The sequence below is a fragment of the Xyrauchen texanus genome, chromosome 29 (assembly GCF_025860055.1).
Source record: "Xyrauchen texanus isolate HMW12.3.18 chromosome 29, RBS_HiC_50CHRs, whole genome shotgun sequence".
NCBI classification, from domain to species: Eukaryota; Metazoa; Chordata; class Actinopteri; order Cypriniformes; family Catostomidae; genus Xyrauchen; species Xyrauchen texanus.
In genome coordinates, this window is record NC_068304.1 from 3,105,113 (window position 1) to 3,122,910 (window position 17,798).

Here is a 17,798-nt window from a genome sequence, read left to right on the forward strand (position 1 = left end):
GCAGGTTTTGTGGTGTCTCTTTTCTTTGAACTCAACCTCAGCCAACCTGAAACACACACAGGCAGATGGGGCTCTCGTTCACACACACACACACACACACACACACACACACACACACACACTCACACACTCACACACTCACACACACACACACACACACACACACACACACACACACACACACACACACCATCTGAGTCCTGCAAACTAATGTGCTTGATGAGATGATAATGATATTCAAATCTATTCAGTGTGATGAGCCCAGCCCATATAAGGACGAGAGGCCCCATCACTTCCTGTCACGCTCTGAATGCCACTGAAATGAACAGATTTCACACTGCTTAGTACATGTGTGCGTGTGTTTAATGTGCATTTCTGATCTCTGAAGGTTCTTCTGCATTTGACCACACACACACACACACACACACACACACACACACACACACACACACACACACACACACACACACACACATGGTTTTGGATGCATTTGAAGAGCATCAGCAGTTAATTAAACAGCCCATTTCACACCTGGTGTGAGAGCAACTCAACAAGCCTCAGTCCATATGCTGCCCCCCGACACACACACACACACACACACACACACACACACACACACATGTTGTGTTTCCATGTTTTATGGGGACTTTCCATAGACATAATGGTTTTTATACTGTACAAACTTTATATTCTATCCCCTAAACCTAACCCTACCCCTAAACCTAAACCTCACAGAAAACTTTCTGCATTTTTACATTTTCAAAAAAACATAATTTAGTATGATTTATAAGCTGTTTTCCTCATGGGGACCGACAAAATGTCCCCACAAGGTCAAAAATTTCGGGTTTTACTATCCTTATGGGGACATTTTGTCCCCACAAAGTGATAAATACACGCTCACACACACACACACACACACACACGCACACACTTGCCCCGTCTGCCATGTTGTATGTATTTTGTCAATAAGTTCATTGCAATGAATTCAGGGATAGCCTTTTACATGATGGATACATGTGATGATGCCTTTCAATTTGGTCAAAACTAAGGGCTCTCAGAAAGCAGAATAATGTTGTTGTTCACACTAGGGAATCATGCCTGTGATTAAGAATGTCACAATAAAAATTGCCTGATCAAAATTGTTTAATTGGACTTTCATAGGACTGTAGCCATTGTGAAATTTTCCTGACGATTAACTGTCAGACAAATATTTGCGATTAATTGTTTCATGTTTTTCACGATTATGTAGATTTGTTTCATACAATTTGTCATACTTCTTAATGTGTAGGCTACGTGCGTGTGCATGCTTCATTCACCATAAGAAAGTCCTTTATTCATATTCAACTTGGAATCATACGATAAAATAGTGATAAATGATTTCCTTTAAAGCTTTAAAAAACTTGGCATTCAACCCCTGTGCATTATTTTTCAAGTTTTTAAAGAATTAAAGGAAACACTTTTTGCTTATTTCAAGTTAGATATGAATAAATGCATTAAGCATAAATAAATGCATAAAGCACACATGTACACCTTAAGAAGTATGACAATTTGTATGACAATCATCATAATCATAACAAGCCCCAAAACAGACAATTAAATCATTAATGGCAATTATTTGTATGACAATAAATGAAGCAGAGCTATCATCGAGTGTGTGATTGCCAGAATAGGTTTCTCTAGCTGTGTCCGAAATCACCCCCCTATCCACTTACAGAGCACTATTTTTGGGTGCCTGCCATTATATAGTTCCCTACATCTTGTTCCCTATTTATGTTCACTCAATCTTACCCACAATGCACTCTGATTTCAAGTGTACAGCTGATGTACACTCGCTAAAAGTATATTTCGGTACATTGTATCCATCATGGGGAGGAAAGACGAGCTGAGAGAGACATGTGCATGTGGAGAGAGAGAGAGGGAGAGCGAGAGGGACAGGGAGAGAGAGAGAGAGAGAGAGAGAGGGAGGGAGGGAGGGAGGAGCGGGACATGGAGAGAGAGAGAGAGAGAGAGAGAGAGAGAGAGGGAGAGGTTTAACAAAACTTTATTACGTCACAAATAATTAATATTACACTCTAAAACAGAACCCTAAATGAACAAGATACAAACAATTAAACATTTAAAAACTTTTCTCTACTTTAAAAATGTAAAATTAGCACTCCAACTTCACATAAAACATTTCCCACAGCCCAAATAGTTGCAAAATCTAATACATTATTAACCATTTTAAAATATGAAAACTCAATTTTCATTCGAGCAGTAATCAACCCCTTCAGAACCTTTTCTGCATCAACAGATCCAGTACCAAATATTTTATACTTTCTGGTTTTCCATATTGCTATCTTTGCTGATCCCAACAAATAGTTTAATAAACACAATTTCCTTCGTTCCTGGAAGTTATATTTCGGACCACTAATAAAACGTCTGTAAGAACAATTTTCACCAAAACCTTCAAACCTACTTTCTAAAAAACAAAAAGGCTTCTTAATCTCACATGGAATAAATAAATGATCCACAGTTTCTTCTATTCCGCAAAAGGGACAATCTTTAACTACAGCTGGATTCAGGTGCACTACGTGTCTGTTCGTAGCTATAATACCATGAATTAGTCTCTCCACTGTAAATCTGCTGTACGTTTCTCTATAGGAGGCTTGTACAAAGATCTCCAGCATCCTCTGAAGTCTGGCCCAAATATTTTTGACCACCTCCAAACCTTGACTTTCTTTAAAACACACCAATGAGACATTTTGACACATAGAATATAACGCTTTTTTGCAAATCTCTTGAAACTTTCCCAATTCTGGTGTTTTAAAAGTCAAAATTGTGTAGCCTTCTTCTTGGTACTCCTCCTGTGCCGCTGCAGACACAGATACCAATGGAAACGTATTGTCTTTCCCCCTCCCTTGCACTTGTTCTAAACGCTTCTCTGCAGTCTCCTAGTAAAGCTGCACGCACTTTCTTCATCACCTGAGACACAAGTCGTAAAGAGTTTATTCCTGTGTCCTTCTGAAATGATTCCACTGTTTTCCACCCTTTGACATCTCTGAGATCTTCTATTTTAGCACATCCAGCTCTAATCAGACAGTTCCTCAAACGTTCTGAAGACAAACATTTGGTCTGAATTAATGGATTGTGAAACAATGGTTCCCCCATAATCCAGTCTTGTGGTTGTTCAAGTCCTCTATTTACAGAAAAGGTCATATTCCACACTTGTAGCAAGGAACGATAAAATGGAGTCAAATTGCTCAAGTCCAGTTCATTTATTCTTAAAATTGCTTGTCATAACCAAAACTTGATGTCCTTCTCAGCAAAGCACATGCTGCATTACTCCACTCTGTCTCCTCCTCATACAACAGCTTATCTGACCCCAGCTTAGCTGGGATATGTGAAAACTAATACATTTCACTGTATATATGCAAAAAACTGTGTGTATAATGTGTGACCAAAAATAAAGGATTCTATTCTATTCTATTCTAACAGTCTCTGTACTGCTTGTAAACGAAAAGTATTGATCCGACTTCTGATTTCTACAAGACCTTGTCCTCCTTCTTGAGTCGGCAAATACAAAACAGGCTTAGGAATGCAGTGTTGCCCCGACCAAAATAAATCCACCAACTTCCTCTGGATATCTTTAATCAGTCAATCAGGTGGCTCTAGGACATTTAGTCTGTGCCAAAGCATAGAGGCAGCCAAATTATTTATGACCAAGACTCTACCCCTGTAGGATAGTTTAGGTAATAGCCATTTCCATTTAGGCAACTTAGCTAACACTTTATCCAGCATACCTTCCCAATTATTTATCCTATAATTCTATGAACCCAAAAAAAAAACAAAGATTTGTATACCTTCTATTCCCCACTTCAAAACTCCTGGAATGCGAGTTATCCTGCCATTTCTCCATTCACCCATATCACCTCACTTTTCCCCCAGTTTACTTTTGCAGAAGAAGCTTTATATCATCAGTATATGCCGATACAGAACATTAAACTTTTCAGAAACAAAAAACCTTTTAAATTATTTCTTAATTCACATAAAAGAGGCTCCATTACTAATAAACTGTAGAGCTGCCCTGAAAGAGGACATCCCTATCTAATGCCTCTTTTAACAAAAACTGGGCTACTCAAACCACCCCCTATCTTGATCATTGCAGAGGCATTATTATACAACAACTTTATCCAAGAAATAAAACATTTTCCAAATGCAAAACCTTCTAAAACTTTAAAAAGACATGCATGTCCAACACGGTCGAAAGCTTTTTCTTGATCAATAGATAGAAACCCAATAATTGTTAATCTAAACATCAATGACATCTCTTATAAAAAAACAAATTATCCATGACTGTGCGACCTGGAACACAATATGTTTGTTCCTTCTTCACCATAATATGTAAACATTTCTTAAGCCTATTAGCTAAACCTTTAGAAATTATTTCATAATCAAGACACATTAAAGATACTGGTCTCCAATTTTTTAACAATCCCAGATCTCCTTTTTTTGAAGTAGGGACATCACAGCCCTTTGACAACTGGTTGGAAGTGTTCCTCTCTTAAAACATTCACAAATTACTTCAAAAAATCACTGCCTAAAATAGAAAATAGAATTTCTTATAAAATTCCGCTGGCAGACCATCAATTCCTGGTACTCCTGGTATGGAGTGGTTGAACTGCTTCAGAAAGTTTAAACATAAACATTAAAATGTAATAATTTATTTTCTTTATCGACATGCTCTGGATTAGGTAACCCTTGCAACAGCTGATCCGTGCCTTCAGAATCACATTCCGTGGGTCCAAATAGTTCAGAATAAATGTCTATAGCCATTTTCTTCATTTCCAATGGTTTTGAAGTCAGTGTCCCATTCTCACAACGCAAACAGTGCAAGATTTTCTGTTGTGCAACTGTACATTCTAAATTGAAAAAATAAGAAGTAGGAGCATCAGTTTCCTTAATAGACATTATTCTTGCTCTAATCAAAGCACCCTTCACTCTTTCCTCCAAAAAAACTTTCAGATCCATTTTCTTATTTTTTAAATCCTTAATTACTCTTACATCATTGACATCAAGTTTTCTATATCATAAACATCCTTCTCCAACTGTTTAATTTTCCCTTTTATATAGACCGTGGAATTATATGAATATTCCTGACAAAAAACCCTGATCTGTGTCTTCCCTACCTCCTACCACTTAGTCAAATTTTCGAAATTATTCTTATTCAATTTCCACATTTCCCAAAAATAACAAAATGATTGAGTTATCCTGCAACAATTTAGCATTCCAATGCCAATAATAATTTGTATGTGGTACTTTCATAATATTAAAATCAATGGTAACAATATGATGATCAGAACCATTCGGAAATATATTTGCATTCATGATTCTATTATTTTCTTTCTTACAAACATATATTCTGTCTAGTCTTGCACCAGTAACAGAAGAATCTAACATCTTAATCCATGTGTACCGTTTAATCATCTATTATGATTAAACGGTAAACGTTATGATTCCTATCCCTCCACACATCCATTAACTCGAACTCTTTAGTTAAATTAAGAAGTGCATTACTTGACTGTGGGTGAGACTCTTCTCCATTCCTGTCTAATAAGAAATTAGTAGTACAATTCCAGTCTCCACCCATTATCACACAAAAATCATCATTTTGTTGTCTTAATGTATTTTGAAGTTTTCTAAAAAGTTCTACACATTCTGGCCCTTTATTAGGAGCATAGACGTTAATAAATAAAAATACAGACCCATTAATTTCTGCTTTAACTATTAAAACTCTTCCTTTTTCTAATTCCATGGTTAACAACATTTTCAAATCCAATTAAAAAAAAAAAAAGGATAGCCACACCTGCACTTGTACTTAATCCATGACTAATAAAACACTTCCCCTCCCACCATCTATACCATTCTACCTCATTGTTATAATCTGTACGTGTTTCTTGTAAAAATGTAATGTTTATATTTTTTAAATGTATGATTTCAGCAGCCATTGCTCTCTTGCTCCTGTCTCTTCCCCCATTGATATTTAAAGAACCCAATCTTCTACTCTCCATAAAACTAAGATAGAAAGAAAGAAGAAACAGACAGAACAGGGGTAGTAAAGTCACCTTACGTGTAGTGCATCTCATTTGTCCCAATTATTGAATTTACGTTTTGCAAGATTTTTCCCTCTTCTCAGCTTTCAAATAATCTTTTTTAACCGGAATCTTTTTTTCTGAATCAAGCCATCTTCTCCAACCCTCTTCTGCCGGTAGAGAACTGAAGTTTCAAACGATTTCACATCAGAAAAAAAATCCCTTACATCAACAGGTCTTCCAAAAGTCTCATGAAATCGTTTATTTCTTCCAACGAATATACTTGCTCACAGGTAATTTGCGAGAAATCAGATATGTCCGATAAATCAGATTGAACACTCTCATCATCATCACCATCACATCCTCATTGCCCATTTCTTTATCAGTTTCCAACACAATCTTTGTTGAAGGAAAAACGTCTCCACTTTCAGCCTTGGAATCTGCTGCTTCACTACTTTCAATGTTCATCTGGCCTACTACCCTTATCTCCTCCACAGCTTCACTTTGCTCCAACACCTGTTCACTAAGAACTCTTTCATCCATTACAACAGGCATACTATTTACAATCTCTACACTTTTGTGCATTTGAACACTGCCGGAACTGTTTTCATTCTGATTCTCACTATTAGATAATTGAGCATCAGTGACACCACCTTCTTGTCAAGAATTCAATCTATCCTCGTTATTTAACGATTCGGCTTCACCACTAATAGTTCCTTCTGCCTCTGTATTCTCTGTTCTCTCGCCCGAAGTATTACTCGGGCCAGCTTCACACTCTTCACTTCTAAAAGGACACAACAGTTTTACGTGTCCCATTGAGCCACATTCAAAACAACGCATTTCTCCAGTGCTATCATACACCATATACGACTTCCCATCAAACACGCATTTAAACGAAATGTTTAGACTCGGTGAATTCAGAAACATATACACCTGTCGTCTAAACGACAACACATGCTTCAAAGCCGCATTCTTACACCCCATTTTAATACCACTTGCGAACTTTCCAAAGCGAGAAAGTTCTCTTTCAATATCTACGTCAGGAATAAACGGTGGAACATTATATATCGTTACCTTCGTTGTCAGAGAAACCAGGGGTTGAACTGGAACAAAATACCCACTTATCTTGATTCTGCTTTCAACCAATCAGTTAACGAGTGTCTCATCTTTCAGAAATACCACCAAGGCCTTATTCATCCGAGATGCCGATATAATATTTCTGCTACATCCAACAGTACATCCTCAACCGAAATGCTTGCATTACTAACACATCTAACCCCGTGTTTGAGTGACAGGGAAGACGAACCCACACTCACAAACACGAGGCCAGATTCCAGATTCAAAACGAGCTGAGAAATAACAACAATACAATCACAAAAATGTGTTTTAAATTTAGATATCAAAATGTGTAATTAAATAAGAAAAAAGAAAAGATATGAGAACCAATTTTTAAATTGACCTCTCACCAAAACTAAACTCACAATTCCATGCACTAACTCCCCACTTCCCAGCATGCACCAGAGAGAGAGAGAGAGAGAGAGAGAGAAAGAGAGCACGAGATCTTTATATATATATTTTTGAAATGTCATTGTTCAAATATACTGAGCCAAAATTATACAGATATATTTAAGAGTATGCAGATGAAATTATATAGTTTATTGATTTTTATTTTGTCATTAACAAGTGGTTTCATTCTTCACAATTTTACTGAGGTTAATGATAATTAGCTGAATGTTTCAAATAATAGGAGCATGCAATATTTACTTTTAGAAATGCTATATGGTCAAATGTGGGTGCTCTGCATACATGTTCGTCTCTTCTCTGAATTCAGAAACGCTGCCCTTGGCAGTAATTATAATTCATATATCATTATGTATTAAACTTTATGAACATAAACATGGCAATCGGAATGATGATTTATTGCTTTACTAATATACCATTTAGTAAGAATATCAATTATAATTACTATCATCATCATCAGGGATACAAATATTGGCAAATTCTTTTAACCGTGTAACCACCAGCATTAACCGGTTATGAACTGGTTACCATCATTCAAACAAGTGACCAAACAAGTATGACAACGCTCTATGCTCGCTGAAACAAAACAGGCTCACATGACAGATGTGCATATTTACCATAGTTATTACATCAACATTTGAATGAACAACCATTAATTTCTGTAATGAAGTTCAAGGAATGCATGGCAAGGAGGAAACTGGAACCGGCTTGACAAACACGTAACCATTTATTATACAACTTAAAAGACAAAACCAAACGCACTGCTTCTCCGAAGTCACAATGCGTCTCTCTCCCCATCTGCAGCTGTCTCCTCTCTTTAAATATGTCTACCGCACCTCATTGGAACACGAGACCAGTGTGGCACACACGTGGAACTCATTCACCACTTATCTTTTCTCTGAGCAAGAGACAAGACACAATGAGTGTTCCGTCAAGCCTAGGAGAGTCATTTAATGAAAATAATAATTAACATAACGTTTTTATAAATGGGGAAAATAGTGTCCAAGCAGGAAATTTTCCAAAATAAAGGGGAATCTGGTGCCCTCACAGTGAAAGTGGGCATCGTGTAGGATGGGAGCATCCAGAGGAGGATTCAGGACATGGGTGGGGTCCGGCGGCCACACACGCTCCCCTGATTGGTCCATGGCGCTTGGGGTGCCAGCGTCATTGGCGGCCTGTCTTCCCAGGCCCACGGCATATGTGAGGGTAAAGTGGCCTGGCATCCGTGCCCATTGGCCACAACCTGTGCTTCAATCCCCCCGTATTGCATCTAATTCACCCGGAACCCTCCCCGCTCTGCTCCTGGATCTGTGAGGATGCCAGTGTGTGCACACAAGGCGAATAGAAGCCGGCTTCCCAAGAAGAAGCATGCTCTATATTTATTTGGCAGCGGTCATGAGGCTAAATACACATCAGGTGTGCCTCGTTCCAACTCGCTGACCAAAACGAGGCTTATTAATTATACACCTCTTCTCTCTCCTGCCCACTTGCGTTATGAGCCTGGCTGAAGGACTGATCTCAGAGGAGGGGCAACGATGACGAGAGGGAGTGGTGTGTTGTTCTGCCACACGATCAAATTAGTTCTCTGTTTTTTCTTTAAATAACCACATGGTTAATTTTTAACCAATAGTATTATTTGAAAAAATTATTAAAACCTGTTGATCAGTTAACTGTCTACATCCCTAATCATCATCCAAATTAAGGTAGCCTGCATAGTGTATATGTCTGTTTCTGTGAGAGCTCCAGCGCTCTTTCTGATGATCTGTGTTTATGCCAGTGTCTGAATTCACTCGTTGCTGAGATAGTGCCATACATTATATAGGGAACAGCGAATGAGTGAATAAGTGAGCCATTTCGGACACAGCTTCTGTGTGTGTGTGTGTGTGCGCTTCTCCAGATGGAGAGGTCAGTGTTTCTTGGACCCCAAACCCAACCCCCAGGGCCCCGTCTGCCTCTTTCCTCTCAACCAGAACTAGAGACTCTTTCCTACTCTCTGCTCCTCTATCTCTCTTTCTCTCTCTCTGTGGATAAAGGATGAGCCCTTTAATATCTCAGTCCACACAGAGCAGCTAATTAATCACACACCACCTGCTGAGAGAGATTTACTGTGTTCAGAAAGAATTCTAGTGTACTGCTTACTGCATACTTTACAATATATACTGGTATAATGGTATAAGATAGTATGTATAAAAAGTATACAGTATGCAATGACAAATGTTTCAAACAGCAGTATGTCACATTGTTGTCCCAGGACCTCACTAAGTTTCATGTTTAATTTAGCAAGTGCAATCCAGTTAAGATATAAGAAATAAAGATGGTTATATTGCTTGTCACTAATTCAACCCGTTTCACTGTAGCATCTCTGGATCAGCCCGTTTCTCTGTGAGCTCATCCTGCTGTCCACCTACAGCTGTCTGGAGCAGAGATACATCAGACATCCACTGGGCAGAGGTGTTTCTAGGGCTATTTTTAACAGTATGAGTGACCTAATAATAGTAGTTTTTATACATCACCCACAGATGGCTCAGAGAGAGAGAGAGACTGAGAGAGAGAGAGATGTCAGAGTTAACAGTTAGTTGAATAAAAGTCTCATGTAGCCAGACTTTATCAGCTTATTCAGGCCAAGAACAGCCCGTTTAGACAGGAAAGACCATCTGACCAACCATTGGACTCAAGATGGCGCAGTGTATGGCTGCTGCGTTGCGAGCTCCGACACAACACTGCAGTTTATTGTTTGTTTTGTTTACAGTTTTTAGTTTTTTTGCCTTGGATGTTGTCTGCCTTATTGTATATGACAGACAAACGCTTTTGGACATTGGTTCTACAATTACACATCGAAAACCGGACTTCAAATTCCTCAATGCCGACCCGCTGTTTACAAACACGCCAGCGGAGCCCTTTGTCTGGGATGCCCGGCCACGGAAACGCAGAAGGAATAGGGCAAAAAAAGCCGGCGTGCTCATCAGAGTAATATGTCGCGCAAATCGACCCCTGCTACTCAGTATACTACTGGCAAATGTTCAGTCTCTGGACAACAAGCTCTGCGAGCTGAGAGCGCGGATCTCTTTCCTACGAGAGACGAGGGATTGCGGAGTTATCTGCCTTACGGAAACCTGTATGTCTGCAGAGATTTCAGACTCGGCCATCGAACCCGTGGGGTTCTCCGTTATGGTGTGATCAGAGGAACGAATATTTTATCAAGTCTTTCTGATCTCCTGATCTGGAATTTCTCATGCTTCTGTGTCAACCATTCTGGCTACCGAGGGAATTCACAGCGGTCATTATCACAGCTGTGTACCCCCCCCCCCCCACAAGCTGACACAGACCGGGCACTCAAGGAACTGTATGGGAGCATAAGTGAGCAGGAAACCGCGCACCCTAAGGCCGCATTCATTGACTGTAACAAAGCCAATTTTAAAACAATCGCACCAAAATACCACCAACACCTCAGCTTCAACACACAAGGGGACCGGGTTTTGGACCATTGCTATTCTCCTTTCCGGGATGGCTACAAATCCCTCCCCCGCCCACCATTTGGCAAATCAGACCACTCTTCCGCTCTGCTTCTGTCCGCTTACAGGCAGAAACTGAAACAGGAAGCACCCACCCTCAGAACGATCCAGTGCTGGTCCGACCAATCATACTCTATGCTACAAGACTGTTTTGATCATGCGGACTGGGAGATGTTCTGGTCCGCCTCTGATGACGACATCGAGGTTTACGCTGATAGGGTAACGGGTTTCATCAGGAAGTGCATAGAGGATGTTGTTCCGACCAAAACAATACGGATCTACTCCAACCAGAAACCATGGGTTAACAGCGATGTTTGCGCAGCACTTAATGCGCGGACCTCCGTAAAGCCGTGGATACAGACGGGCCGCATAATCAGAGCGTGCGCAAATCAACTGGCTGGTGTTTTTAAGGACATTTTCAACCTGTCCCTCTCCCTGTCTGTAGTACACACATGCTTCAAAACATCCACCAATGCAATACATGCCATGCATTAGGTGAGAATTGCTCACTATTATGGTGTTTTTCAATAATGAGACAATAATTCATACAAAGTATGCAGTGTCTTGCAGTTCTGACTGCTTTTGAGCAGCTCGGACAGGAGATAGGATGGATAAACAAGCTAGTTGACTTCGGAGCGGATGGAGCTGCAGTGAATATGGGACAACGTGGAGGTGTCATTGCCCTGCTGAAAGAAGAGGACGGAGAGCATGTAATTCTATTCCACTGCATGCCTCACAGGTAAATTTGATTATTGCTGTGCTTAGAAATACACTGAATGTGATCTAAAATACATAAAATCAAGAATTGGTATAATTTTATCAATGAAATGTATCCTTGTCAGAAGAGTAATAACTATTTTCTTTTCCTAATTACTAATGGTAAATTGTAAATCTTAATTTTACACTGTGTCAATCATTTAGACTGGAATTGGCCATGCTGACTGTCCAAAAAAAGGAGCCCATGGTAGCTAAACTTCATGAGCTCCTCTACTTGCTGTGGAAAACATACCACTTTAGCTCAAAATCTCAGAGGGAGCTGCAGGCAGTGGGCAAAATGCTGGGAGTCAACATCAGTAACCCTTCCAATGTCAAAGGCACATGCTGGATTCCTCATGTTGAGCATGTTTTGCATGCATTTCTCAAACCAGCTTGACAGAATTAACAGGACAGCGGCCAGTATGCTGCAACCCTACAGAACATGAGCCACCTGTCTCCCTCTGCTGATGTGAAAGGAAGATCTAACAGTGTAATATATTTCAAAAGTACAAGCCCTGCCTGAGGTTACCAGAGCCTGCTAGATCCAGCTTTGGTCCAACCCGATGTCCAACTCCCACCGCTATGTGTCACTGAGTGATAACTACTAACTGCAGGCTGTGCCAGCTAGACATCACTTCAGTCTACTATGGACTTCACAGAGTATTAACTGCTGCCAACTCCAATCATGCACAATAAAGACTTTAAGACATTACAGCTTAAGTTTCTATTGCAGCATAATTTTCTGTAAAGCTGCACTGAAATGTGTGTTGTGAAAACCATTATATAAATAAATATGACTTGACTTGACTGATATTAACATCAGTACCAGGAGAGTAGGTCAAGTCAGACAATCAGATTAGAACTTAATGCATAGAGAAAGCTCTTGACATTTTTTTCACAATATGCATCAGAGAGTCAGTGAGTGGTCTGCGATCATAATTTATTTTTTATTTTTAAATGATAGGCTAATTATATATGTGAGAGGGGCGGGGGTATGCTACAGTGATAATTAGGACAAATTAAATGGCCCTTCACTACCCCAGAGAAGTTGTCTGGGTGCAGCACTGGACTCTGTGTTATTCATCACAGCAGGGTGCTGGGGCCGTCTCCCCCCCCAAGCATACCCTCTGTGGAGAGCTCTTCTTGGGTCTGCTGGGGACACTCACTCCAGGGGACAGGCAGAATGAGGAAAAGCACAGCTCCAGGCAAACACTTAAAGACTGCTTCCCTGCTGAGACGCTGTCTGCAAAGCTGTGCTGCAGAGTGTGTGTACGTGGGTTTGTTTATATGTACCTTCTAGTACCTTCTGTATGTACACAAACACACACAATGGGTGTATTTGTAGAAAACACAACTCTCTCACACAGTAGGTACACAGTGATGCAGCAGGAACTGATCCAGAAAATGGCTCCCTCATTAAACTGCAGCAGAAAAGACAAACCATCTCACAGACAGCAGGTTAAGATGAGGCTCTCGGACGATAGGTTCAAATCTTACACACACAATAATTTACATCGAAAACACAACCTTTGATCATCTTGAAAATGAAATGAAAACACCACATGTAGGGGTGGTCGATATCTCAATATTTAAAATATATCGAGATATTTTTTAAACACGATATGAATTTTGACATATCGTATATATCGATATATTGTTTATATTCAATTCTGATTTCGCCACTTTACTCGTTTGCTTTCTCTGTGCTGTGCTCGCTCCCGCCTCCGCTCGCCCCCACCTCTTAGCTTTTGCTTCCCCTCCCTTCGCGTGTTGTCTCATTCAACATGGCGTCGCCCGCAACCAGCCCAGAGGCAGAACTTGTCTTAAAAAAAAGGACAACTGGCTCCATTATATGGAGATACTTCGGTTTTAAGGTGTCGGATGAACAGCAGACAGATGTCTACTGCCGTGAATGCCGAAAGTTGGTGCCAACCAAAGCTTCTAGCACCACAAACCTTTTCCACCATTTACAGACAAGGCACAAGCTCGCATACGAGGAGTGCACCAGACTAAGTATCCCGGCCACTAAACCCACTAGCTCTGGTAACACTCCAAACACTACAGAGATAACACTCCATAAATCTTAACGCGGAGTGTAGAATATGAAAGAAAGAGCGCAAGGTGGTGTAACATCACAGAGTCCGTGGCATTTCATATAGCGGTGGACCTCTGTGTGCCTGCCACTAGCAGTCCTTCTGAAAGGATCTTCAGCTGCAGTGGAAATATAGTTACTTGTCAAAGGGCTGCACTTAAGCCTGACACAGTAGACAGATTGGTATTCCTTGCTCAAAATCTTAAAATGTAAAAGAGTTACACAAACTTGTTTTTTGGCTATTTGTTGATGGCTACATGGAGTTAATGCAAAGATGAGCTTGAGTTGTTTTATTTTTGAATGAAAAGGCAATATGTATTATTTGTTTTAATTTACAGTTAAATTATTATTATTTATGTAATCAGGGCTTTTTTTTTCTTAAATGTCGCAGAAGCACTTTGTTCTTATATATGCACTGCCTACCTTGAGTTGAGTTGTTTCATTTTTGAATGAAAAGGCAATATGTATTTCTTCCTTTATTTTACAGTTAAATAATAAGAAGCACTTTGTTCTTAAGTGAACTGCCTATCTCTTTGCACTTTAATAAAAAAAGACTGTGGTATTTGGCATATTTGTTTTTGCAGTAGTTCTTGGGGGGTTATTTTTCCTGTAAAGATATCGAGATATATATCGTATATCGAGATATAGCAAAATATATCGAGATATATTTTTTGCTCCATATCGCCCAGCCCTAACCACATGTAGGTTACCTAATTCAAACAAGAAAGAATTACATACATGTGAACATCACTTGCAGAGGTGGGCAATATGACAAAAAACGTACATCACATTAACAATATGTCAATATTCCCGATATCAAATGTTGGAAAATTCTTTCAACCAATTACTAGGGGCTGGGCGATAAAATTATGTAATTGGATCTCGACAATGTCTGACAAATCCCCCAATGCCTATTGCGACAATCATTGACAGACGATGATTGACAATATCAGTAAATGACAAACCAAGGAGCTAGTTGCTAAATATATGAAACTATAGCCTAATAATTAAAACAGTTACATCAACCATTCTGAATTGACAATTAAACGGCAAACTTTAAATTAAACATGTGACCAAACAGACATGTAGTCTCGTAGAGTATGAATACTTATAACAGCGGTAAATGTTTCAGCAACATCTCTACCTGCTGACATGTTTCTTCCACTTTGTCCATGTAGTACAGTGCATTCATTAAGTATTCAGACCCCATCATTTTTTTCACAATTTGTTATGTTGCAGCCTTATGCTAAAATGCTTAAAATTATTATTTTTTCACTTACTACACTCCATACCCCATAATGACAATGCAAAAAAACAGTTTTTTTATATCTTTGCAAATGTATTAAAAAGAAAAAACTGAAATATCACATTGACACATATCACATATCACAATATCACTATTCAGACCCTTAACTCAGTACATAGTTGAAGCACCTTTGGCAGCGATTACATCCTTAAGTATTTTATGGCATGATGTGACAAACTTTGCACACCTGGATTTGTGGTTTTTATGCCATTCTTCTCTCCAGATCTTCTTAAGCTCTGTCAGGTTGGATAGGGACAGTCCGGGCTCTGGTTGGGCTAGTCAAGGACATTCACAGAGTCATCCTTAGTGTAATTTTCCTGTTGGAAGGTGAACCTTCGGGCAAGTCTGAGGTCCTGAGCGCTCTGGACCAAGTTTTCATTAAGGATATCTCTGTATTTTTCTGCATTCAGCTTTCCTTCAACCCTGACCAGTCCCTGTTGCTGAACCCCCCTCATGATACTACCATCACCATGCTTCACTGTTGGGATGTTATTGAGCAGGTGATGAGCAGTGCCTGGTTTCCTCCAGACATGACGCTTGGAATTGAGGCCAAACAGTTCAATCTTTGTTTCATCAGACCAGAGAATCTTGTTTCTCACAGTCTGAGAGTCCTTTAGGTGCTTTTTTGTGTAATGCACTGAGGACAGGTTTCCATCTGGCCACTCTCCAATAAAGCCCAGATCGGTGGAGTGATGAAGTATGGTTATGGTCGATCTGCAAGTTTCTCACATCTCCACACAATGTTCTCTTGAACCCAACCAGAGTGACCATTGGTCACCTTTTTTTAACAAGGCCCATCTCCCCCGATTGCTCAGTTTGTCCTGGTGGCCAGAACTAGGAAGAGTCCTGATTGTTCCAAACTTCTTCTATTTAAGAATTATGGAGGCCACTGTCTCTTGGGAACCTTCAATGCAGCTGAAATTTTTTTGTAGCCTTTCCCAGATCTGTGCCTTGACACAATCCTGTCTCTGCAGGCAGTTCCTTTGACCTCATGGCTTGATATTTGCTCTGATATGCATTCTAAGCTGGTTCAGAGAAATTAGATGCACCTGAGCTAAATTTCAAGTGTCATAGCAAAGGGTCTGAATACTTATGTCAATATGTGATATTTCATTTTTTTTTCATTTTCATAAATTTGAAAAGTTATCAAAAATATTTTTTTTTGGGGTGTGGATTGTAGACTGATGTGAAAATAATAATTGAAAGCATTTTAGCATAAGGTTGCAACATAAAAAAATGTGAAAAAAATGAAGGGGTCTGAATATTTTACGAATGCACTGTATATACCATAATACTGCCCAGCCCTACCTCCTAGCATGTTAAATGTGTAGTGCTAAAAGATCTAGTGTTCTTTTATTCACTTATAGAGATCTCTCATCCGACCTCCATTGGGCCCCTGAGAGCCAAAATCATCAGAACATGACATCCTGCCGCTGCTAAACACCACACTACAGCTCAAGAGGGTCACTGAACATGACCAGGACTCCCGGGAGAAACGGACTTCATTCAGTCCAGCGTGAAATCCACTAAAGACTCATTATTATGGCTATAAAGACACAATACCCTTGATGCACATGTGCTCATGGAACAAAGACACACATGTCAGGAGTCAAATGTCAGGGGTCGCAGCTTACCTCGGGGTTCCTCTGCCTGTTTGGCCAGCTTGCGGAGGGCGGCAGCAAATCCGGAGTGTGCGGACTGAGATGCAGGACTGCCATTGGCCACGATCGAACCGTTGAGAGGAGACGGGGTGAGGGGACTGATAGTCGCAGTGGTGCGGGTCGCCGTGGAAATCATGCCTAAAGATGGTGACTTTGGCTCATGGCTCATGCCTGAGGGAGACACAGAGAGACGGAGGGAGATGTTAGATCTTTGCAATAAACAAGACGTACTTTGACTCAGAAGAGACAGGCTGGCTAATGGGTGAAATGGACACAAAACACTGTCCGTCAATGACAGCTGGAGGACAGAGGTGAGGTCAAAGGTTATGCCCAAGGTCACTCAGCCTCTGGGGTGGTTGTCTGTCTGTGAGCATTCACACACTCTTCCAAATCACTTCTACCAAAATCAACAATGACTCTAGCTACCTTAAGTTAAAATCATGGTACAGTATTCTGCAGAGGAAATGAACATGCTTATTGCAATAAAGAGCCATCAGCAGAGAACCAGGACAAATTTGAAAACTTTTAAAGAAAGAAAATACAGTGTACGACAAGAAAAGTGAAGAAACGGCAAACACCAGTCACAAGATCAAGTTGCTTATTATTTAATAAAAACAAATGTCCAGGTGTGTGTTTAAAGAGCCCATATTATGCTAATAATCAGGTTCATAATTTTATTTTGGGGGTCTACTAAAATAGGTTTACTTGCTTAAATGTATCAAAAAACACATTCTTTTTCTTATATTGTACATTTCTTTTCCCTTCTCTTCATCTGGCTCAAATGCTCTGATTTACCTCCTGTCTCTTTAAAGCCCCCCCTTTCTGAAAAGCCCAGTCTGCTCTCATTGGTCAGCTGTTTTGATTGGTCAAATGTGTAGG

At 39.9% G+C, this 17,798-nt stretch overlaps 2 protein-coding genes across 3 annotated transcripts in view; both read right to left on the reverse strand.

The window, feature by feature from the left end:
* The window catches only part of LOC127623356 (cytochrome c oxidase subunit 4 isoform 1, mitochondrial-like), a 160,516-nt gene that overhangs the window by 74,008 nt on the left and 68,710 nt on the right, over positions 1 to 17,798 (reverse strand). The window lies entirely within an intron of this gene.
* gse1b (Gse1 coiled-coil protein b) overlaps positions 1 to 17,798 on the reverse strand; it is a 333,061-nt gene that overhangs the window by 37,393 nt on the left and 277,870 nt on the right. For both annotated transcript variants that reach the window (XM_052097772.1, XM_052097771.1), the window contains exon 3: positions 16,893 to 17,090. In XM_052097772.1, coding sequence (XP_051953732.1) covers positions 16,893 to 17,090 — 198 coding nt within the window. The remainder of the gene's footprint in view (positions 1 to 16,892; positions 17,091 to 17,798) is intronic.